The 25,832-nt window shown below is 44.8% G+C and overlaps 1 protein-coding gene across 4 annotated transcripts in view; it reads right to left on the bottom strand.

Annotated features, from left to right (window-relative positions):
* Positions 1-25,832, bottom strand: part of TTC7B (tetratricopeptide repeat domain 7B) — a 128,382-nt gene that overhangs the window by 49,377 nt on the left and 53,173 nt on the right. For all 4 annotated transcript variants that reach the window (XM_056851308.1, XM_056851303.1, XM_056851305.1 and 1 more), the window contains 7 exons: positions 25,042-25,179; positions 21,535-21,618; positions 20,132-20,236; positions 18,846-18,963; positions 18,603-18,660; positions 15,756-15,828; positions 13,639-13,799 (listed from right to left, as the gene is read on the bottom strand). In XM_056851308.1, the coding sequence (XP_056707286.1) occupies positions 13,639-13,799; positions 15,756-15,828; positions 18,603-18,660; positions 18,846-18,963; positions 20,132-20,236; positions 21,535-21,618; positions 25,042-25,179 (737 nt within the window). The remainder of the gene's footprint in view (positions 1-13,638; positions 13,800-15,755; positions 15,829-18,602; positions 18,661-18,845; positions 18,964-20,131; positions 20,237-21,534; positions 21,619-25,041; positions 25,180-25,832) is intronic.

Raw genomic sequence — 25,832 nt, 5'->3', positions numbered from 1 at the left:
GGAAGATAGCCGGGTGCGGTACGTAGCTTCCCTCCTGACGGGCAAAGCGGCTGACTGGATGGTCCTCCAGTTTGACACCCGCTCTCGTGCGATTCGTTCCCTCAACAACTTCATGACTGCCCTGAGAAGGAGGTTTGAGGACCCCTTCCTGGGAGAAAGAGCCAAAACGGAACTCTTACAATTAAAACAAGGCTCTGCTACAGTTCGAGAATTTGCCGATGAATTTCAGCGACTGGCAAGTAAAATTGTAGGTTGGCCCGAGACCACCCTAATCCATCATTTCAGGGAAGCCTTGCATCCTGACATTCTGAACTGGTCTTACATGCGGGGCGATCCCGATACCCTCGAAGGCTGGATCCTATTAGCCGAGGAAGTGGAAAGCCGCCGCCGTTTTATTTCTCTCGTCCGTCAAAAGCACAAGGAGAAGGGCGCCCCAAAGCCTCAACCCAAGGCACCACTGCTCGTCCCACGAAATCCCCCACGTCCGCTCCAGGAACGTGAAGCCCGATTTCAGAGGGGTGCCTGTCTTACATGCGGAGAAATGGGCCACTTTGCAACCGTTTGTCCACGCCGCCAGGAATTATTTCGTCCCAGCACGACAACCCGCGCCCGAGGTCGTCCACCACGCAGAGGCACCGCGGCCACCCGCAGCGCAGCTCCGGGAAGGCCCACACCCTCTGCACTCCATGCCGGGGACCCAGCCTCCCTGCCTGCTTCCAACGACCCCGCCGGGTCTCGGATTACAAGTGCCCCATTGGGGGACAGCTTTCCCTCTTCGGATGAGGAAAACCCTTGGATTTCTCCAGCCTTACACCTGGAATCTCCCCTCGACTTGTCAAAAAACGGCTCCGGTCTGTGGTGAATGGAGCATCTCCACAGACCTCTCAGGATCTTCCTATCAAACCGAATGCTCCTACCAAAATCAAAGAAGTGGACTCCACCGTCTACGTAGATGCAGTTTTACAACAACTTAACGGAGGTCCTCAAATCCCCGTCAAAGCACTAATTGACTCCGGTTGCTGTCGCACTCTCATAAGCGAAGCCACGTTTGCTGCACTCAGAGCCGACTCAGAGGCTTTACCCGCCCCCGTCCAATTTGCTCAAATGGACGGGAGCCAATTCCAGGGGGGTCCAGTTGATCATCGCACCATAGGGGTGGCAATGGGAATTGGTTCCCACTGGGAACAAATAGACTTCACTATAGCCCCTATCCGATTTGAAGTGGTCTTGGGAATTAACTGGATTAAGGGACATAGTCCCAGTATTGATTGGGAAACAAACACTATCTCTTTCGCTAGTCCCACCTGCGACCAGCATCGGCAAAACTTTGCTCTGCCATTTCCGCCCGTTCCAGCATTAACATCTACTGCCCCAGTACCACCGGCTCTACCCACTGTGTACCGGGACTTTGAAGATGTCTTCGACCTTAAGGAATGTGATGCCTTACCCCCCCACCGGGCCTCAGACTGTGCGATTGAAGTAGTAAAGGACTGCACATTAACCAAAAGTAAGATTTACCCTATGAGCGCTTCCGAGCGCACTGTCCTCCGGGACTTTTTGGACAAAAACCTCGCCAGAGGGTTCATTCGCCCTTCGAATGCCCCAAACTCGGCCCCCGCGTTTTTCGTCCGGAAAAAAGAGGGCGACCTTCGCCTGTGCATTGACTTCAGAAAGCTCAATGCGGTTAACCAGACCAACGCCTATCCTATCCCATTAATATCGGATATTTTGGGACAATTACAGGAAGGCCGTGTGTTCTCTAAATTAGACTTGGTGGAAGCCTACTACCGAGTCCGTATCCGCAAAGGAGATGAGCACCTCACTGCCTTCTCTAGCTGTTTCGGAATGTATGAATTCCTTGTAATGCCGTTCGGATTAAAAGGGGCCCCGGGGGTCTTCATGCAACTCATCAATGAAATCCTACATGACCTTCTATATCGTGGGGTGGTGGTCTACTTAGATGACATTCTCATTTATTCGAAAACTATGGACGAGCATGTGACTCTGGTCAGGGAAGTTCTACAACGCCTGCGTAACCATCAACTGTTCGCTAAACTAGCTAAGTGTGAATTTCACCAAAGCAAACTCACGTTTTTGGGATACATCATCTCCCACCAAGGTCTTCGCATGGACCCCGCCAAAGTCCAAGCCGTCCTCGATTGGACTCCCCCCATCAACCGCAAGCAAGTACAGCAATTTCTGGGATTTGCAAACTTCTATCGGGGATTCATCCCTAACTTCGCCCAAGTGGCTCTACCCATTACGGACCTGCTGAAAACTAAGGGGAAAGTAAGCTCGGCTGCCTTGCCCTCCGCAAAAATCCTATGGACTGAGCAATGCCAAGCCGCCTTTCTGGCCCTCAAACGCCTTTTCACTTCGGAGCCGGTGCTACGGCACCCAGACCCAAATCAAATGTTCATTGTGCAAGTCGATGCTTCCGATGTAGCCATGGGAGGGGCTCTCCTCCAACAAGGACCGGACGGTCTTCTTCACCCTTGCGCTTACTTTTCAAAAAAATTTGCGCACGCTCAATTAAACTGGCCCATCTGGGAGAAAGAGGCCTCTGCAGTTCATCATGCACTGACTTTATGGCGGCAATTCTTGGAAGGGTCTAAAGTACCCTTTGAAGTTTGGACCGATCACAAAAATCTAGCTGCCCTCACGGGGTCCCATAAGCTGTCGGCGAAACAACAACGGTGGGCGGAGTTCTTTGCTCAGTTCCGTTTCACCCTGAAGCACGTCCCTGGGAAGCAGAACGTTCTCGCGGATGCCCTCTCCCGTTTACCACAATAACCGGTAAAACTCGAAAGACCTACCAACTCTCGGTTCACCGCTATGCAACGTGGGGCCCTACCTATGCTGGCTGTGCAAACCCGATCCCAGCATCAACACACCTTCCCTAACTCGCAAGCTCCGCCAGCCCAACCGGCTGCCCAGCCGCCACCGCAACAGACCGGAGTTCCCGCCCCTCCTACCCCTCCGACCGCTCAGCCGCCTGCAGTCTGCGCGCCGCCGCACGTAAGCACTAACCCTATAACTGTTTCTCAGATCTCCAGGACCGACGGGGGGGCTCCCTCCAAAATCCCCATCTCCGAATCCTTTTTAACTGTCCTTCGGGACCAATGCCTTTTAGAACGTTCCGCTCATACCCTACCTCCTGGTGTTTTGGAACAAGGGGGGTCCTGGTACAAAGACTCAAAATTGTATGTACCCAAAGCTCTCCGGAAGGACGTTTTACATTTAGCTCATGGAGCCAAAGCAGCTGGGCACTTTGGGTTTCTGAAGACCCTTCACTTATTGCGCAGACAGTTCTGGTGGGGGGGAATGCGTTCCGACATTGACTCCTTCATCCGCAGCTGTCCCGTTTGTGCCGCTGCGAAACGATCGCAGGGCAAACCCCCGGGACTGCTACAACCTCTTGAAACGCCCAGCAGACCTTGGGAAGTAATTGCTATGGACTTCATGACTGATCTCCCTCTCAGTGGGGGTAAAACTGTGTTGTGGGTTGTTACTGATTTGTTTTCTAAGCAGATACATTTGATTCCATGTGCAGGGATCCCTTCTGCGCAGAAACTGGCCCGCCTCTTCGTGACGCATATATTTCGTTTACATTCGTTTCCGCGTAAAATAATTTGTGACCGCGGAAGTGGTTTTGTTTCTAAGTTTTGGAAAGCTTTCCTCAAGTTGGTGGGGGTGGAACAGGGATTGTCTAGCGCATACCATCCTCAAACTGATGGTCAAACTGAACGTGTCAATGCTGTACTTGAATGTTATTTGCGTTGTTATGTTAACTACCACCAGGATAACTGGGTGGAACTGTTACCTTTAGCAGAATATGCCTACAATAATGCCATGCATCAATCCACAGGTTTTAGCCCGTTTTTTGCTGTGTATGGACAAGATTTCAGTCCCATCGTTCCTACAGATGATGTAGAGGGGGAGGGGAACCCCGACATTGCCTCCTGGGCACACGCCCTCCGTACCACTTGGCCCTGGCTCGTTAGCAACCTCGACCGGGCCAAACGTAAATACAAAGAGCAAGCTGACAAGCATCGCTCCCCCGGGGGTGATCTGCAAGTGGGTACTTTGGTTTACCTTTCCACCAAAAACCTCCGTTCCACCCAACCGTGCCATAAACTCAGCGCCAAATTCATTGGCCCTTTCCCCATTACTCGGGTCATAAACCCTGTCACAGTGGAACTGGCTCTCCCCAAATCCTTGAGGCGTGTGCATCCTGTTTTTCACATAAGCCTCCTCAAACCCCATGTTGCTTCTCCACGGTGGCATCCGAACCCACCGCCTGCGCAACCCATCATGGTGGGGGGGGAAGAACACTTCGAAGTCTCCAAGATCCTTGACTCCCGTATTCACCATGGCACTCTCCAATACCTAGTTCGCTGGAAACATTTCCCCCCTGCCTATGACGAATGGGTGCGCGCACGGGATGTCTCCGCCCCCGACCTCGTCGACGCCTTTCACATTGCTTACCCGGACAGGCCAGCCCCCTTGCGAACTGGGAGGGGGCCTTGAGGGGAGCAGAATGTCAGGCTGCTATCTCGGTTTCGTTATTGCCTCCGTCTCTGTACTGTATTGTCTGCCCCCCAAGGTCGCATGCCTAAGCCTGGGAAAACTCAGCTCCTGGGAAACTGTATTCCTGCATGTAATCTCCCGCCTTTCCTGCCTTATAATATCTCCCAGCTAGTGAGCCTTTCATAGCTGTCATTTTATTCGTTTGCACTGTATGCCTATTTGATCAGTAAAAACCACCTGTTTGGACTCTATATGACTTTGTGGTGATTTCTGGTTCTGTGGGCCAAGGGCTGACACTATCGTAAGTGGATTGTTTATTAGTCTCTCATAGTGCAGACGTAAAATGGTACAAGAGAAAATAGTAAAGTGGGAAATTGCCACTCAGAAATGTTGACAAAAAGATAAAAAACACAAGAAAACGTTAATCATAAGTTTACCTCTGAATTCATTTTAGGCATGTCAGTAATAGTTTTGCAACTGAAGTTTTATTGCAAGAAAAGCAGACTATATAAGATTCAAGTTAACATTACAATCGGATTTTGAACTAATGCAATTTATCAATGGCATTTTATTATGCCACATCCTCAACTAGTGCTGAAAGAAAAGCAAAAAGATCAAGGCTAAAAAGACCCTTCACTCTGAACACACTCCGAAGCTTGTGTGTGTTAAGTGCCGTCAAGTCGTTTCCGACTCATGGCGACCCTATGAATGAAAGTCCTCCAAAATGTCCTATCTCTGACAGCCTTGCTCAGATCTTGCAAATTGAAGGCTGTGGCTTCCTTTATTGAGTCAATCCATCTCTTGTTGGGTCTTCCACTTTTCCTGCTGCCCTCAACTTTTCCTATCATGACGGTCTTTTCCAGTGACTCTTGTCGTCTCATGACGTGACCAAAATACGACAGCCTCAGTTTAGTCATTTTAGCTTCTAGGGTCAGTTCAGGCTTGATTTGATCTATAACCCACTGATTTGTTTTTTTGGCAGTCCACGGAATCCGCAACACTCTCCTCCAACACCACATTTCAAAGGAATCTATTTTCTTCCTATCAGCTTTCTTCATTGTCCAGCTTTCACACCCATACATAGTAATAGGGAATATGACGGCATGAATTAATCTAGTCTTGGTGGCCAGAGTCACATCCTTACACTTCAAAATCTTTTCTAGCTCCTTCATGGCTGCCCTTCCCACTCTCAATCTCCTTCTAATTTCTTGGCTGCAGTCTCCCTTTTGGTTGATGGTGGAGCCAAGGAATAGAAAGTCTTGAACAATTTCAATTTCCTCATTGTCAACCTTAAAGTTCTGTAATTCTCCTGTAGTCATTACTTTTGTTTTCTTGATGTTCAGCTGCAGTCCTGCTTTGGCACTTTCTCTTTTAACTTTCAGCAGTAGTTGTTTCAAATCTTCACTATTTTCTGCCAATAATGTAGTGTCATCAGCATATCTCAAATTATTAATGTTCCTCCCTCCAATTTTCACTCCACCTTCATCTAAATCTAATCCTGCTTTCCTAATTATATGTTCTGCATATAGATTGAAGAGATAGCTTACCATGTTGAATTTAAAAGTAGGCAAAGGTTTCCTCGAGGAAAAGAGGCTTAGTAGGACTCCTAAACTATAGTTTCTCTACTGCTGAACCAGATGGTCTCACACACCAGTCTCAGTAACGTACATGTTTTATACATCTAAAGCTTTGCAGCACCAAAATCCCCTCAATATGAAATTTCACCATGTAACGCCTTGTAAGCATTCAACTTGAGTTCCTCTGGCAGAAAGAGGTATGTAGACTGAGATGAGGCTTTCTAGATGTTTTAAGTTTCACAGCATCTGCTCAGAAAATTCAGAATTGTGGAAAAGAACTTAAGTGGCATTCAGTGCAGTGGTTAAGAAAAAAAAAGCGTGAACATAAGAACACAATAAAAGCCATGCTGGATCAGATCAAGGCCCATCAAGTCCAGCACTCTCTTCACACAGTGGCCAACCAGGTGCCTCTAGGAAGCCCATAAACAAGACTGCAGCAGCACCATCCTGCCTGTGCTCCACAGCACCTAATATAACAGGCGTGCTCCTCTGATACTAGAGAGAATAGGTATGCATCTGACTAGTATTCATTTTAACTATTAGCCATGGATAACCCTCTCCTCCATGAACATGTCCACTCCCCTCTTAAAGCCTTCCAAGATGGCAGCCATCACCACATCCTGGGCAGGGAATTCCTCAATTTAGCTGCTAGTTGGGGTCTCCAAGCCCTTTACACTTTAAAGGGCCATTATTTTATATGGGGAGACAGGGCCCCAAAATCAGCAGCCAGGTCTACCTCATAGAAAATAATGGCCCTTTACAATTTAAAGGGATGGTACATTAGCCAGGTGTTTTCTTATCTCCTCACCCACTCCATCACACCTTCCAGTAGCAGTGACTGAGTTGATTTTTGTTTTGGCATGGGTTGTGAGTGGTCTGTAAGGCAATTAACAAATACTTGTGGTGGGCTATGTGCTGATATTATACAGGCACCCTGGGGAGATAAAATACGAATCTGAGGTACTTTATACTACTTCCTCCCTCCCCTTCAGTGAGTCACACTAACAATACAACACAAAATAAATAAGTTTATTGTCTCTTCTTTAGAAGGGCTCAATGCTCAGTGGTTTGGTGGATAAGACAAAGAATGTAAGACGCTATTGGTTGTTTAGAGCAAGGGGCAGCAGAATTCTGCTTTAAAACAGTTACCCGGCTTTACTGAAATGACTAGGTGTTTCTGTCGGAGAACACTCCCTGAATTTGGCAGTTTTTTGAATCATTCTGGATATCCCTGAGCGGACCCAATACAGCTAATTTATTTATAAATATTTTATTGTTTATTTAATTCATTTATGCCCTGCCTTTCTCTTCAATAGGTAGCTTACATCATTCTCCTTTCCTCCATTTTACCCTCACAACTACTCTGTGGAGTAGGTTGGGCTAACAGAGTGCAACTGGCCCAAGGTCACCCAGTGAGATTTCACAGCATGTCGGCATTCGAACCTGGGTCTTCCAGATACTACGGTAGTTTGACCCTCTTAAGCACTACACCCCACTGAATTGCTGAGAGCCAGCATGGTGTAGTGGTTGAGAGCAGCGGACTCTACTCTGGTGAACCGAGTTTGTTTCCCCACTCCTACACATGAAGTCAGCTGGGTGACCTTGGGCTAGTCACAGTTCTCTTAGAGCTCTCAGACTCACCTACCTCACAGGGTGTCTGTTCTGGGGAGAGGAAAAGAAGCCCGCACAGAGAACCCAGAGCCCTCCAAGAGAAGGATTTTAAGACTCACTACAAACAAATTTCACACTAGTGGGCACAGCATGTTCTATATGCCACTTGGAAAAGGGAACAGACAAGTTACAAGGGGTAAGAATGAGGACCACATGCACAAGGAAATGTGGCGGTGGCCTCCACAACGCACGGCTTAGCATTAGAGGTCCTGCTAGGAACAGTGAGTTCTGATGGAGCTCCTGCTATAGGGTAAGACTACGGAACAAAAATGGAGCAACGAGAAGCACGGAAATACAAGTGGTGTGAATTACAGAAAGAAAAGCTGCATTTTCAGTGGCTTACAAAATATCATGTAATGAAGCTAAGGAGGTTTTGGAAGCAATCTAATCTTGTCCAGAGGGCGTCACTCCAGAACATGCTTGCTCAGCAAAACACATTAAACAAAAACACAACTCGGAAAATTGAGTTTATAAAATGTGAGCTGACTTTAAATTATATACAGTGAAAATGCAAGATTTATGGTAGACACTCCTTAAAAGAAAAAAAAAAGATTGGCACAATTACCTTTAAGCATAAGAGGGTTTAGAATTTAGCCTTGTGTCCGGGGATCACAGCCTTGCCCCCAAACTTACCTGGGCAAGTGGAGGACCCCAGGTAGAGGGCACAGGCCCCAACGGTGGCTAGAGCTACCATAGCAAGACCTTGTGGAAGTCCCACCTGACAGCAGGTGAGGAAGGGCAGGGTGGATGCCGCACAGAGAGGAGGCAGGGCTCTGCCACTGAGCCACGCCTGCAGGCAATCTCACAGGTGAGATGAGCAGCATCCTCACATTTCTCAGGCCAACACATGCCAGAGGAAAGGCCCTCTAAGGTAGCAGAGGTGCAGGAAGGGAAGGCCTGGGCTGGTAACCCAACCATCTATGTTATTCACACCCAGCAAGACCACGCCCCTTTTCACGGGGCTTTAAACGAACCCAGGACTGTGCGGCCCACAGGAAATTCTTTCAAAGGCAGGAAGCAGGGTAGACAAGGACAACTGGGTAGATCTCTATCTTGCAGTGACAGGAGAGGGGTGGAATAAGGGAGAGGGGGCCAGGGTGAGACAGAACCCCCCTCCCCCAACAAATGACGTTTTATCTGCAAGTTAAACAAGTTAATGTGGAAAGAAAGGCAGAAAATTTAAAAAATGCTGACCTTAAAAGTATTAATAAAATCAAGCTGTTGGAAGTAGCAAGCAAGGGCCAGCATTCAAAGAACACAGTGTTTCTGTGCATAGGCATGCCTGTGCACTCTTAATTTAAGGAATTTCTCTTAACATCTAAAATTAAGATTTTTCCTATAAAGCTTTATAATAGTGAAAATAGAACCTTTGCAATACTGAAGAAATTACCCTTGAATAATGCAACAGTTTATTTTGCTTACTAAACAGTTCTTTTGTGGAGGGCTGCTTGCCAGAGGATTAAACTGAAAACAATTAGGAAGAAAGAACACTCACTTTCATATAGCATGGAAAGGAAATTCATTAGAAGTTCCAAGTTTAAAAAAAAGTGTTAAGTCAACGAATCTGTCACCCTTGCAAAGTTCTTTGAACTTGTAGGTATGCTGAATTCTAACAAGTCAAGTAGGCCATAAACATTCTTTTGTACACGGATCAATTTTTTTGCCAGCTTTGTTCTTGTGCACATTTTCTACAATGACTAAATGGGTTATACCTAGCCAACAAAACAATTTCATAGTACTCTGATGGTGTCCAGTAAGTTTTAATCAAGACAATGGTAAATTTTTTGCCTAGTTTCACAAAGAAAGAAGGACTGTTTTCCAAATGTGAGATTTTTCTATGCAGCGGCATGCCAGCCCTGCATAGAACACGCATCTCTTCATAACTGAAAGCCATTTTCCTAAGATGATACCAAGTTTACTACAGCATACAGACGTTTGTAAAAAGTGGTCCCCAAGAACACAGAAATTGCCCATCTTGCTTTAGCGCCTATGCCCTATACATAATTGTTTACATAAGAACATAAGAAAGGCCATGCTGGATCAGACCAAGGCCCATCAAGTCCAACAGTCTGTTCACCCAGTGGCCAACCAGGTGCCTCTGGGAAGCCCACAAAGATGACTACAGCACCATCCTGCCTGTGTTCCACAGCACCTAATATAATAGGCATGCTTCTCTGATCCTGGAGAGAATAGGAATGCATCATGACTAGTATCCATTTTTTCTAGTAGCCATGATTAGCCCTCTCCTCCATGAACATGTCCACTCCCCTCTTAAAGCCTTCCAAGTTGGCAGCCATCACCACATCCTGGGGCAGGGAGTTCCTCAATTTAACTATGCGTTGTGTGAAGAAATACTTCCTTTTATCTGTTTTGAACATTTCAGGGTACGTCCAGATCATTGAATCCTCCACAGAGGGTTTGCCACTAGAGCATAACTGTTTTGAATAGTTAGATTTGAGTCCAGTAGCACCTTAGAGACTGACAAGAGCTTCAGGGTGTAAACTTTAGAGGGTCAAAGCTCCCTTCGTCAGACACAGTAGAATAGAAGTGGAGATCTGAGTCCTTTTATTCTAGTCAGAAGGTGGCAGGAGTGTTGTAAAGAATGCTTGTAAAGGATGCAAAGGCATATAAGGCAGCTTCAGAATAATGATGCCTCCTCTTTCCATTCCAATATTTCCATTTTGAAGTTATAGCTGTTGTTAGAAATGAGCATTTTCTCAGTTTAGCGACATCCTGGCATTATTCTTTTGCAAAACATCTGCAGTTTTCTTTCATCGCTAATTAGCATCAGAAAACCTAATGATCCATATTCTCCTACAGGACAACTATTAATCTCTAAATTCTGTATCAGACATTTGTCTTTAATAATTCACTTTAAAATATAGTGCTTGTATGGCAATATACCCAGACTATTTATATCAATTTATTTCTCACCTGGTCCCCAATGAGGAAAAAAGACTGGTTATTAAAATATGTGTTTTTCCTTTCATCCATGCTTGTAAATACGGTACTTCTTAGAAAAGTAAATATTTTAATGACAGTAGTACTTTACTTTGTGTGTGCATGCACCATCAAGTCACAGCTAACTTATAGTGACCCCATAGGATTTTCAAGGCAAGAGACGTACAGAGGTGGTTTGCCATTGCTTGCCCTCTGCGTGGGCTGGCAGAGTTCTGGAAGAACTGTGACTGGCCCAAGGTCACCCAGCAGACTTCATGGGGAGGAGTGGGGAATTGAACCCGGTTCTCCAGATCAGAGAATCCACTGCTCTTAACCATTACACTACACTGGCTCTCTCTTTTGTCTACCCCCCTAAGTAACTAGCTTTATTATCAGTCTCTGGAGATGCTAAAGAAATCAAGTGATAATGGCATGCTGTAAGATGTGTGGGTCGCATTAAAAAAAGTCAGATCTTCAGAACATAAGTAACACAGCTCAATCATATGCATGTTTACCCAGAAGTTCAATGGGACAATTCAAAATAGGCAGGGACTTGAACCCATGTCGGAGAAGCTCCCTGGAGTATGGTAACTCCAGGTTTCCTGGTGCTTGCACCACCAGCCTCCTTGGCAGTAAGTGCTTCTGGTGCACCATGTGTGCATGGCGGTTGTGTGGCTTCAGGGGGCTGTGGCCCCATCAGGAGGGAGACGCTGGCTGTGTCTGCATGAACAGATCATTCGGGGAAGGGGTGGTGACATACTGCCCTGGGATTGCTGGATGTTGTTGGGGTCAGGCACCAAGACCTCCAGCAGAATCACTGTTTGACCACAGCTTGCCTTAAGGTATTTCCAGTATTGATTCCCCTCTGCAGAAAAGCCACGGGATGCTAACTAGTGGGTATGCCATGCCAACATCAGCTGCCTACTGGCATAAACATCTTAGGATGGGGTGGCAAGAGGCCGCAGGACTCTATCCAATGGCTCCGTTCCATTGACAGAGGAACTTTTCTTCTGCAGAAGGAGTTTTCCGCCAGCAGAATCAGTGTTGGCTACAACCCATCATTCTTGTTAAGTTATTGACATTTAATGAAATATTTTTGAAACTTTCTTTTGGAGAAAGTGCCAAAAGACAACAATGAACTTAAGTTTCAAGTTGCTTTGGAAACCCTTTTTAGCAAACACATAGCATTTCGCAATGGAGTTCGCAATATTCTGTGCAATGCCTAACACTTTCCAGCACTTATTACATCCAACTAAGAAATACTCCATCACAAGGACTCTACTACAACTACTACACTACTATCTCAATTTTCTAAGCAGCATAAACCTTATGAGTTTGGTAGACTTGTTAATTTTCCTCACATTAGTTTTGTTTCCCCTTCAGAGTACATATAATCAAAACTTTCACAAGCAAAATATTGTCGAAGGCTTTCACGGTCAGAGTTCATTGGTTCTTGTAGGTTATCCGGGCTGTGTAACCGAGGTCTTGGTATTTTCTTTCCTGACGTTTCGCCAGCAGCTGTGGCAGGCATCTTCAGAGGAGTAACACTGAAGGACAGTGTCTCTACTCCTCTGAAGATGCCTGCCACAGCTGCTGGCGAAACGTCAGGAAAGAAAATACCAAGACCACGGTTACACAGCCCGGATAACCTACAAGAACCAATTTCACAAGCAAGTTCAATGGACATTACCAGCCTCTCAAGATAATGCTTTCACATGACAAAGCAGTACTTCGTGACATCCACATTTCTTTGTTAACATGGTTAACCAAGACTTTTCTTAGCCCAAGCTGCAGATTTATAAGGGTCACTTTGTATAGGAGTAGTGACAAAAATAAAGATTGATGAAACTGCTGAACAAAACCAGAAATTGATTCATTGAGATATCACGGTTTTTAACTCCAACCATGGTTTGACCTTTTAAAAAGTCACTTCTATATCTCTTCCACCGGAGGGAACCTGTTCAAAGCAATTTACATATCAACCCCTCTAATACAATGACTTACAAAATTAAAAGAAAAACAAATGAATACACAGTATAAAAGTCATGGGAACTCACTGACTTAAATCACAAAGTTGTAAGATCATGAAACCATAAAAAACTAGCCAGCCTCAATCATAAAACCAATGGCCAATAAGACAGCATAAAACCCCTAAAAGGCCACATAACACACTAACCTCCAAGGATTTGGCCTGGAGCTGAAAGACAAATAAATTGGGCACTAAACAGAGGGTCAAAACAGAGAAGGTCCTTCCCTTTATGGCCTTAGTTCCGAAGGCACATGAAGAAGGAACTTCAAAGTAAGTCTTTGTACACAGGCAGGCCCCAATGAGAGATGTGTGTGTGTGTGTGTGTGTATCTGTGTTAAGCGCCATCAAGTTGCTTCTGACTTATGGCGACCCTATGAATTAATGACCTCCAAGATGCCTTGCTCGGGTCTTGCAAACTGAATGGGAGCAGGTGCCCCTCATATCCCCATGTATATGAGGATATCCCTGGTGGTGGTGGAAAGGGACATCAAATCACAGCTGACTTATAGTGGCCCAGTAGGGTTTGCAAGGCAAGAGGGGGTTTGCCACTGCCTGCCTCTGTGTAGCGACCCTGGACTTCCTTGGTGATCTCCCATTCAAATACTAACTACGGCAGAACCTGCTTAGATTCTGAGATCTGAAGAGACTGGGCTATCTGGGCCAGGAAGGATGTCTCTAGGAAGTTTATTATACCACAAACTGAACAGATCACTTTCAAAATAAAAATTCAAGATATAGGATTCCACATCATTATTCACCAAGTAGAAAAGCTTTAATATGCTGCAGCACGGAAGAAGGCAAGCAAGACCACGTAACAGAGAGCCGTAAAAATTTCAACGCTTCGGTCCTGTGTCATTCCGAGCATGCTACAGAATCAGAAGGACTACTCACATAAAGTTTTCCGGGTATTCGCTCAGGGCCATGTCAATGATATTCAAAGCGTCGTGGTAGTGCTTCTGCGCCGAAAGCAAGAGGGCAAGCAGATGCAAAGAGTTTGCGTCGTCTCCTTGCAGCTGCAGAGCCTGGCGGACATAACCCAAGGCCTCTGGGATCTGTCAGAAAGAGAAGCTGAAAGGAGTCATTACCACACATTTCCTAGAGGAATTCCGCCGTATGCGGAGTTTATGAGAACACGAGAATGGGAAAGCATGCCCCAATAACAACGTATTCATATCCAGTGACTGAAATGAATTTTTTTGGGTAGCATCCATTGTGGTACATTAGCAATTAAAAGCAGCCCAAGGCCATGTGCTGCCAAGCTCAACTTGACTTCCAAAAACAAACTCCAAAACCTGGCCTCGGAAAGACAAAGCAGCTCCATTATTATCTAAATGCATGAAATGAAAGGAGCAAAACTTTTCTTGAGATTTTTTTTTTAATGATCTTTTGGCTAAACAAAATACGGCTTTGCGGTATTTTATGTAACAGATTCAGATGCTGAGCGGTAGCCTGGGAGAAAATGTGATTTTAATTACATAAGAGCTCACAGTGTTGGCTGGCCTAGCTTACCACCCTAAATCTGGTCCTCATCGCCCATTCCCTCAAAAGAAGGGCAGGTCTGCCGGTGAGTGTCGGTGATGTCAACAGTGCCGGCTGCTTTGGTGGTAGTCACCACCACAGCGACTGTCGGAGCAACCAAGGAACTTGTGGCGCCTCCTTCCATATGACCTGCTGCCCCCAAAGCTGATGCTCTCTGCCAGTCCTGAGCCTGGTTGGGAGGTCGCCCCAACCGCTGCAGCCAGGAACTGACTGGGAAGCCAAACGGAGTGGCCCTTGTGAAACTATGAGCCAGAGGTGAAGGCCGCTCATCCCAGCAGTCCCAGCAGTAGGCATTAGCCAGCGTGGTGTAGTGGTTAAGAGCAGTGGACTCTAATCTGGAGAACCGGGTTTGATTTCTCACTCCTCCACATGAAGCCTGCTGGGTCCCAGCATGCAGAAGGTCCCAGGTTCAATCCCCGGCATCTCCAGTTAAAGGGACTAGGCAAGTAGGTGATGTGAAAGACCTCTGCCTGAGACCCTGGAGAGCTGCTGCAGGTCTGAGTAGACAATACTAACCTTGATGGACCAATGGTCTGATTCAGTAGAAGGCAGCTTCATGTGTGTTCACATGAGTTTATAACAGCACTTTCATTTGGAAAAGTTGTACGCTGGCTTCACACACACTGAGATGCAACTGCCACTGGAGATCTGCAAGTCTGAGACTGGAGAATTCAGACTGCAATATGAGACTATTGCTAGTTCAGACACCAACAGGCGCCCCTGTCCTCTGCCACAAATCACCATAGGAGCTTTACATGTTCCTGGTGCAGCATTAGAGCACCAATTCAGAAGTGCAGAAAGCATTCCTTTTTACCAAAAAACAGACACAACAAGGGACTGGCTGTGTTTTGGAATGGGAGGGACAAGCTGAAGATTCTGAACTTTTCAGGTTGTGGGGTTTGGATTCTTCCTGAACATACTTCTAAGTCCCTCTTAAAAATCGAACAGTAGAAAAAAGTAGGAGTCTAGTAGCACCTTAAAGACTAACAAAATTTCTGGCATGGTATGAGTTTTCGTGAGCCACAGCTCACTTCTTCAGACACTGGCTGTGGCTCACAAAAGCTCATACCCTGCCAGAAATTTTGTTAGTCTTTAATGTGCTACTGAACTCCTACTCTTTTCTACTGCTAGTAACAGACTAACATGGCTACCCATCGTGATTGTTAAAAATCTAAGTGAGAGCAAGCCTTTATTTTTAAGAATGAAGAACCTGCAATTGATTTTTCAACTTCTTGGCACGCCAAAGCAGCAGAAAGGTCAAAAAACGAATGCATACACAGGTGAACAGTAACCACCATAGCTATATTTCATATACATTTACTAATATTTGCTGGGCATTTCACTGAAAAAAAAATATTATCCACACATAGAGATTTTGCCTAGCAATGTGAAAAACAGCAGAACGCATAAGTAAGTTAGTTAACAGTGCTAATGCCAATTCTTTAAAACATGTCAAATTTTAAACTAACCTGCCGGGATATAGCAAACTGCAAAGCCAGATAGAAAGCTGCCAGGTGATCAGTTGGAGACAAAGTGTGAGCTCTGAAAAATATTAAGGATAGTTTAGTCTGTTAAGATACTTTAAATGCCCAGGTCCCCCTTGCCCCTGTCAGCTATGCTGTAGCAAGTTAGGGAACGATCAGCCTTCTATGTCTTGGCAGTTTAGGGGAAAACCAACCCATTTGGAGCACATTTTTCCTCCCCTCCCCACCCATGAATTTTCCACAGTAGAAAATATGAGTCTAGTAGTTGGTTGTCACATATTGTTAGAGATGACACTACCTCCCATCATCTCCTTTGCCACATCAAGCATCTGAGCAAGTGTATTAAGCGTGGATTGTTTTTCTGGACTGTTTTCTGAGATCTGAACATGATAATGTCCCATGGGTCGCTGGGCAGCTGACAGATGGTTACCGCTTTAGCGGTGCAATCCTACGCAAAGTTACTCCACTCTAAGCCCACTGACTTCAGTGGGCTAATTCTGCAGCGATACTGTATAGGATTGCACTATAAACCAGGCTTCATTTTAACTGGATTTTTGAAACAGTAATTACAAGACAAAAAAAAATTGCTGCATCCCATTATTCATTTCCTATTTACCACATTTCCCATTCACAAAAAGAAAAAGTTAAAGCTAAAGGTGCCCATAACTCCCAGTCCCATAGATTAGCTGTGTAGCATATTTTTTCCCTTCAATCTATATGCAGAACATATAATTAGGAAAGCTGGCTTAGATTTAGATGAAGGTGGAGTGAAAATTGGAGGGAGGAACATTAACAATTTGAGATATGCCAATGATACTACATTACTGGCAGAAAATAGCAAAGACTTGAAACAACTACTGCTGAAAGTTAAAAGAGAAAGTGCCAAAGCAGGACTACAGCTGAACATCAAGAAGACAAAAGTACAAGAGAATTACAATGACAATGAGGAAATTGTTGAAGACTCAGTAAAGGAAACCACAGCCCTCAATTCGCAAGATCTGAGCAAGGCTGTCAAAGATAGGACATTTTGGAGGACTTTGATTCATAGGGTCGCCATGAGTCGGAAGCAACTTGACGGCACTTAACACACACACATAATTTTTCCCCACTGAATTGTGTGCTCTCTTCTTCATAGCACCTCCTTTTAAATATGTGTTCTGATGCTTGGCACTCAGAAGTGTTGGCTGCAAGGAAGCTGTTTTATGGGAGAGGCTCAGAAGCAGGTTTGGAATGTATTGAGCGTTTTAGGCAGAGACTCTCCAGATCCCTCTCAGGACAGCAAGATTTGATTTCTCTTTTTGCATCCTAGGGTGCTAGAGATGTCCCAGGCCTGGCATTTTAAGAACATAACAAAAGCCATGCTGGAACAGACCAAGGCACATCAAGTCCAGCAGTCTGTTCACACAATGGCCAACCAGGTGTATTTTAAAAACCATGCCCCCACAGTTGCTGTGGGGAACCCCAGTTGGGTCCTGAAAACTCAGGAAACCCAGACCCAACAATGAGACAGGCATGCCTTACATGGCTGAGAGGAGCAAGGGAGGGGAGCATTGTAGCCACTGCTGAGGCCCCTACCCAGCCCCAAGTGCAGGGACAAAAAAGACCGAGAGTGGGGGTGGGGGAATCAAGCAAGACTGGTCACTGTCGAGACAGCAGCATGAACGAAAGTGGGGAGACACATCCAAGCAGTGTGCAACGCATTTTCTGGCTTTGTGATTTGGGGAAGTGGGAGGTGATCCACAACTCACTTTAACCTCATCTGAGGGAGGGAGGGAGGGAGGGAGAATTTTGATTGAATAACTGCTACTCCGCCCATTCTGGTAAGAGCAAAACCGAAAAGTCTTCTTTTTAATTTGTTGATTAAAATATTTATACCATGTCTTTCCTCTTGGATCAAGGAATCTTACAATAACAATTAACAAATTACAAGGTAAAACAAAAACAAAATAACAAACTCCGAATACATCCTCACCCCAAGAAAAAGATGCCTGCTAACGAAATAGGGGAGGGCTACGAGCGAAAGAAGAAGCCCCTCCCCTTGTTGCTGCTCCGAGTGACGATCCTGACTTCAACCTAGAGGTGGTGCCCTCCCACCCTGCAAGACTGCCTCACCCCCTGGAACCACTGCAGAAGAGGATGTTCCTCAGTCTCAGCGAATCTAGTAGACATGTGCATGTGTGCCAAGCTTCTAGAACATAAAGCATAATTCTAGTGGCATTAGAGCATGGCCTGAAGACACATGACCCAGCCACCTCGTTGAAGCTAAGCAAGAATGAGTGGTCAGAGCGAGGATAGGAGACCTCTGGAGAACCTATGCCCGTCACCTTGAGTTCCTTGATGGAAGAAAGGTGGGCTGTAAATGAAAGAAGTAAATACCCTATTTCGGTCTCCAGGCTTACTGTCTGTAGAAATTCACGAGCCACACATCAGTCATGGTGAAGGCAGAGCGCTTTTAGATGGAAAACACATGAATCAGTTTCAAATATTGCAAACCGGTGTGACCACAACAGCGGGGCCACAAATACTCTCTTATTCAGAGTTATTCAGAGCTGCCCTCTTTTTTAGAAGGAAATTTGCACTCAAACCATTAATTATTCTCTGTTAGCTGGTATCAGCTATATTTTAATAATGAAATAAGAGGAAATCCTTTGGAATCAGACTGGATTTGCCAGCCTTACTTCATGAAGCAAATAGGCTCTGCTCTCATGAAAACAGCCCTCCAGAGGTAAAAATCCACATTGCATAATAACTTATAAAAATATCCTCTTTAAAAACACACATCAGCGGTTTTAAAAATTATCTACAGCTGAATGAAAAGGGATGCCCACTCACCTTTGAAATGCAAGAAGCGCCTTCCTCTGTAGGACCTCTTGCATCCCTCGCAAGGAAGCTAAAAACAGGGGTTTAATTAGCGATATTCAGGCAGGGACCATGAAGTTAACATAAAAACCTTATCTGGGGGTGGGGGGAGAAATCTCATGCAAAAGTCATCATTTTCATTGTTTGACATGTTTCTAGATGCTGCATGTTATTGCCGCTTTACCCTATAAAGAAGAACCTGTGTAATTAACGTACCATCTGTAGCTTGTAGGCTGTAAGTCAATCCCAGAGCTAAGTAACCTTTGGCTTTGAACTCTGATGTTTTGTCCCCCACATCGACCACCATTCTGGCAAACCTTTCTGCTTCTTCTAACTAAAAACAAAACAAACAGAGGGATGTAATAATTGCAATAGGCAGGAACTTCCTCAAATCTCATGTGGAAAGGGCTCATATTAATTTGATGGACATCTGCAGGAAGCCAAAATTAATACAACTTAAAATCAAAACCATTGTGAATTGGCAAAGCCTTTCAAGTGCACTGTCAGTAACAGATGATCCCCTGAAAGGGGATTGGTCTGTACATCTCAGAACTAGCTCTGTACATCTCTGAACTAGCTCAGGAGCCGGCGTGACCTCTGTGCCAGCGCAAGTGCCACTTGTGCTAGCTAAACTGGCATGGACGCCAACACAGGGCCACTTACACTGGCACTGAGAGCGGAGCAGTTGCGCCATGCTTGAGCGCCAGTGCTGCCATCGCAGCAGCATTTCCCTGGTGCAAGGGCTCGCACCGGCGTCAAAGGGGGCATTCCTCGGGGCAAGGGGGATAAAGAACAGGATGGCAAGAGCTAAATTGGGCCCATTTAAAATTGGGTCCAAACTATGGAGATTCTTAACTGACTTCACGGGTAAACCCTAGAAAATGGATATGCAGCAGAAGAAAGACAGGTATGATCCCCATGTTCAGCATCCTGCATGCTACTCACGTCTAGACTTCACCCCCATATAACACAAAAATTGGTCTGATCATTACTCAATGGGATACTTCCTGAGGATCTTGTGTTCATCATTTGAGCTCTCTAAATCACAGACATTAATGTAATCAAGTTTACTTTCAAACCAAAAAAGTCATGAATCCATAGCAGCATTACAAGATCCCAGAATCAGAGACTGAAAAGGACCAAATGGCCATCAAGTCCAACTGCTCACATGATCCCCTTGGTTCACAGGACAAGGGATTATGCTATATAATATACGTTGTCACATGCAACAACGGCACATGGGTGTACCCTCCCCCCGATTCTGTGCATGTGCTGCGAAACCCAGAAAAGAATATGAAAGCGGCTAGGGGAAGCTCAAGGAGGCTTTCTTTTTTTTAAAGCGTATACCTTTCAATCGAACACATTCCTGGAAATCTGACGTTTTGAACAGCACAAGTAATCACTCGGTACAAAGAATGTCAAGTTGCAAAACAGCGTGCACATATCTTTAAACGCTCTCTTTTTTCTCTCGACTCAAACAGAAAGCCAACAGAAAAACCTACCCAATGAAGGGATCCCATGCATAATTTGGCAGCTAGGAGCGGGATCGTGGCATCATCTGGTTTCAAACGTATACACTCTTTCAAGACTTTCACAGCTCGAGCAGACTGCACAGAAAACATGACTCAGTATAAGACCAAATGGTAAGACACATGCAGTATCAAGCCCTTGCAAAATGCTCAACACATTTAAAAAAACATGACATAAATTTAATTCCAGCATTGACAGCTACAGTGGCAAACCACTTCCGTTCATCTTTTAAGGAGACCCCGCAGGGTTTTCAAGGCAAGCTAGCTGGGACTTGACAGCACTTTCCACCACCAGCATCTGCTGGAAATTGTGAAACACAACCATCCATTTGCTAAGCTGCCATCCACTTGGCGTCCCCACCACCGCTCAGCAGGGCACTGGGGGAAAAGTAGGGGAGAGTCGTCGTGCCATCATGCCTTCCTGTGAAAACCTGGAACTGATGTCACCGCACTGGTAGAGTTTTGTAGGTATCCTAGAGCATCACACCAACAGTGATGTCACTTCCGGGTTTTGCTGGAAATGATGTTGTGTCACTGGCGCGTTGTTATCCCCACTCCTTCCCCCTCTTGCTGCTTGCCAGCCGATGGATGGAAACCCTTGCTCAACTATATTTTAGAAGGGTGTAACTCTACTTACATGTTACTCTCTCTCCATGCTTATTCTAAAAATACAACTTTTCTTCAGCAAATGCAGCCTTCGGGATTGTTTGATCAAGAGGGGAAATTGTGCAAGAAGGAAGGAAAACTAGCTCTTTCCTCCCCTGCCATTTTCTAACTGGGAAAAGCACCATTGAGCCACTTCTGCTTGCACTGCAGAAAGCTCATAGGTGCCTGCATTTTTCCACAGCAAAGGGTAAAAGTGGGCCAGGGGTGAGTTTTTCCAAGAGAAGAAGGCATCAGAAGAAATAGTTAATAATTTACATCTCTCTCTCTCCTCCTTGATAAACGATTCCAGAGGCTTCATAAGCCCAAGGAAGGAACCTTGTTTTAAACATACACACACACACAAAGAAAGGAACATGCAGTTGAGATGGAAACATGGATAAAAAATACATCTCGGCCAGAGATTTAATTTATCAAGATGCTGCCAAAGTACTTTTATGCCATGCTTTATTTGAAATGAATAAAAATGATTAACATTTATCCCGTAGAGTTTCTAGGGCGTTTAGCCTAATACTGAACAGACTGCAACTCGGCACAAATGTGGTGGTGACAGTGCTAATGCTACAGTTTTTGGAAGATAAATAGAGCTGCAGTGTCAGTCTGGCACACAGTTACAGAAACCGAAATTCCATCGACTCAATGTGCACAAGACTGTAGCCTACAATACCACTGTCATCAGCACTCAATGAAACAAAATCAGCAATGAAACCTACTTTTCCTGCTGCCATTAGGGACAGTGCAAACTGATACCAAAGATGGAATTCTTCAAAGGCAAACTTCATAGCTCTTTCTAAGCACTAAAATAAAATCACAAAAAATGCATTAATTCTCACAAGGTATAAAAAGAATAACTGTTGTAAAAACTGCAGGAATTAAGAACTAAGCAGACCACAGCGCTCTAAGCCAGGGGGAACCATAATTCAAACAGCTCCGAGAGCCACTTTTATACATTCACTAATTCAAGAGAGGGAAGCGTTGCCATTTTTGTGGCATTCGATCTGTTTTAACCCAATTTTTCGCCTTAGGGCACAGCTCCTCTCCCCACGCATCATTTACAGGCCTCTTTAAACACATCTCAATTAGCCAGGGTCCATTTGTCCTCTCCACTCCACAGTTTTTGCATACTGCTCTCTCTCTCTCTCTCTGCACCCCAAAGTGTACATTCTCTTCTTGGTCTCTGCACCTCTGCAGGTCTACACTCTGCTCCTTGTACCACTTCAGGTTTCTCTTTATCAGCTTTTTTAAATCACCATTTTATTTTACTTACTCTATTTATGGTCCGCCTTTTTCACACAGACTCAGGGCGGATCACACATAGTGAGCCAGTACAGTTCACCCAATGGGCTATTCAATAACCATTGCATTAGGATCTTAGAAGCCTGGAACCACCAGAAAGAACTGAAGCATCAGGTAAGTATTCACACGGCACATTAAGCGGTATAGGAATGACAGAAATGGATCCTACGTACAATAAGCTGTACATAGCACTATAGACCATAGCCCCTAAACATTTCTCCAAACAAGTTTGTATAACCATTTTGTTCAGTGCCACCCTATTACCTGCGAAGAAAAGCCTGTTTTCCTACCTCATGCAGCTCTGCACCCCTTCTCTTTGCTTCCTCTCATTTTCTATTTCACTACCGAGAGCCACATGTAGCCATTTGCTCCCTATGCCCTTGCCATCCTCTCTTTTTCTGCCAAGCCTGGCAACAGAGGCTGATGAGCAGGCTGCTTCCACCCATTCCAGGCCGGTTCAGACATAGGCACTGCTGTGGTAGTTGGGTGGACTTAAGCCTGAGCCTGCCCTACTTGCCACCAACTCCATTCTGTTGGAGAGCACAGCAACAGGATCAGGCTCTGAGGTCAGGCAGGCTCATCTGGCCACCTCGACTGTTCCAGAACCCACCCACCAGTCCATACTCATTTGACTGGCCAAAATTAGCCATCCCATCCAACCACTTGTTTGGTGCTATGACGCAGTCCTTGTGACTGATCTGTGTAAGAAAGGGTGTGTCTGGATCTTCTTGTGCAAGTATGTGTCTGAGTGAGCCAGAGAGTGCTTTTCATCTACAGGAGACGCATATGTGGAATTATATTGCCCCACAGGCCCCACACAATTCCACAACAGTAAAACGAACTCCTCAGCCAGTGTAAAACAGCTGGTGAAGATTAAAACGAAGACCATCAACAAGTATAAATCCATCTCCAGGAAGACAAGCGTCAAGTTTTATTAAAAGCACTTGAGAAGCACACAGGTTTCACTTCTCTCCAGAAAGCCAACGGTGAAGAAGTCAGATACACTTCCTTTTTGAGGCAAGGCATTCCAGAGCCTGGGGCTACCACAGAAAAAGCCCTGCCTCATGTGTATACCAGGTTTACTTCAATGAGTGCTGGCCTCTGGAGCAGGGCAGGGCAGCAGTGGATGACCTCAAATTGTATGGGAACCGGTCCTTCAGATTTCTTGCTTCAAGAATGGTCAGTCTTAAATCAGCACATTAAATTGGCCCCAGAAACTGACTGATAACCACAGCAGGCGACACAACACGGAGGGAAGGGCCTTATCATGGCATATCCCCGCTGGCCTCTCAGCTGCTGCATTGTGCACTGGTTGAAATTTCTAAACTGCCTTCAAAGGCTGCCCCTGCAAAGAGCACATTACAGTAGTCCAACATGGATGTCACCAAGATATGCGTAAAGATGAATATTGTGATGTATGGGTGAAGTATAATATTTGTTAAGAATATATATTCTATATGTGTCTGTGTGTATTTAAAAAAGCAAGTGAAACTATCAAGCACAGTAATAAGATTCAGATCTTGGATTGGTGTATTCATTCACTGGGAACTGATATACATTTCATCAATACATTTTCCAACAATGCATTAAAATGTTAAGCGTCGCTAACCAGGGGCTCACTGAAAGCTCAGCTAGCTATTATGATATATATAGTATACTTTTGTATAGGAGCGTGTCAGAGAGGCGACCTTTTTTCTCACTCCCCCCCCCCCCCGTTCTGATGTTATTCCATATAAGGCTGCTTTGAAGGGTCACAGTTTTGACCTCAAACCTACTTTGGAACTGTCTTGTTAAACCATCACTGACACTTCCTTCACCTTACCCTTGTCATAGCAGCAGGGAGACGAGGCTTATATAGATGTGCTACTGATGCCATTTTCTTGATTGCTAGAGCTTTTGAACTGGCATAAATCAGAGATTTCAGGAACAGGGTACTTTGTAGGAGCCCCCCCCCCCCAACAAACCTTTACAAAAATGTTTAGCGTTACTGGGTAGAAAACACCACCTGCCAAAATATCAGGACTCTTGTTATTTTAAATACTGTGAATTATGTCATTCTATAGAGTGGCTCGAGATGACTAGCTATACAGAATCTACCGAATTACAAGAACACAATGAAAAACATTTGAGTTGGTTTTCTGCATCGTAGCAGTGATTATTTCTCACCTAGGCTTTGAATCACTATGGTGATATTCATAAAATAAAAGGTCAGATATACGATGACTCACTGTAGCAGCAAAGCACAGAAAGCCTACTAAAGTAACATGGTTAATAAGCAGAGTTACACCCTTTGAAGCCCACTGGTGTAACTCCGCTTAGGGCTGCACTGTAAATATCTCTTCGATAGCATTTACTTCAGAATTTGCAAAAGAATTTCACTACCAAGTTATGGACCTTTACGTTGGCTAAGCACCATGCTGTCATCCAACAAACAGGTATTTCAGATTGAAATACTGTAAAGTTGTGTGTTATTTCTCCTTCAGTGCCTCCTCCTCGTTCATTATGACATCTTGCCTTTAAAATCTAAGTAGGATCATTTGCATATCTAGCACAGCGATTTGGTACTCAAAAATATTAATTTCTCACAGATACCCAGTTGCGTGCAACTGAAGCATACCGTGTAATCAGCGGCAACTGTGCTACATATAAGCCATACATTAGAAGAACGCAGTTAGACTCGTAACTGCAAGAACTATGAGCTGTTCTACACTTCTGGCACCCCCATTAAACAGCAACCATTACCTTTGAAACTGGTAGTAGGAAGCAGTAGAAAACCTATGCCCATAAAAATAAGTTAATGTTTATAACGTTACCTAGATTGTTCCATGAAATACTGAACTGGTAAATTCCCTACATAATAACATCACCCACTAAAGATTGTCACCTGGGTGAGTTCAGATCCTCGGTAAGTATTCAAAGCCTACCTCCGATAGCATTTCATATTGACCTCTTCTTCCCAGGGCAATGGTAAGCAAATCGTAGACTACGGATGCACTCTGCAAACTGATAATGCGATCGTTTCTGTGTTCTGGTATTCTGCTCAATACAGCATCGCGATTAGCCTGGAAAACAATACCAAAAATAAGGATGAATATAAAAGTCCAAAGTAGACAGCGGCTGCAAAATCCAGGGATGGAAGCCATGTGGCACAGTTTATTAGGACAAATAAAAATAACACGAAATAGTGTGCAAGTGACTGAGTTCTACAGAACTCTTCAATAGGCTGGACATTTAAAGGGAAGGGAAGGGAAAGTTTCAGGCCCTGATGTTAAGGCCTCCTGTCTGATTCTTGTGTAGAATGCCAGACAGATCTGAATAGCATGGTGATGGGTGGAGTTAGTATGAGGTTACACCTTTGGCCTTCTGGGGAGATGAAGGATATTCCCTAGAAGGTTTTCCATTGCTTTTGTGAATAGCTAAAAGTATCAGAACATTAAAAAAAATCCCATGCCTTGTGGTCTCAGAAATGGTATAGCAAATCTAAACCTTCCTTGTTGGAATGATGGAACTGCATTTCTTAAAGACTGTTGCGTCTCACAATCAATCAACCTAAATGTCCAAAATGGGGGACTAATACAAATGAGAACTGTAAACAAATAGAAGGAAGCTGAATAGCATATATGCTGTCTCTTTGTATCTGCCCAATGGATTCAATAAGACATGAAGACAAATTTATTTAAAGTCTTCTCGTTTTACGGTTTCAGATGTACATTAT

Source organism: Euleptes europaea, chromosome 6, assembly GCF_029931775.1.
Source record: "Euleptes europaea isolate rEulEur1 chromosome 6, rEulEur1.hap1, whole genome shotgun sequence".
In the NCBI taxonomy this organism is placed as follows: Eukaryota; Metazoa; Chordata; class Lepidosauria; order Squamata; family Sphaerodactylidae; genus Euleptes; species Euleptes europaea.
The sequence above is the reverse complement of the archived record's forward strand: the minus strand, read 5'-3'. Positions and strand labels throughout refer to the sequence as shown.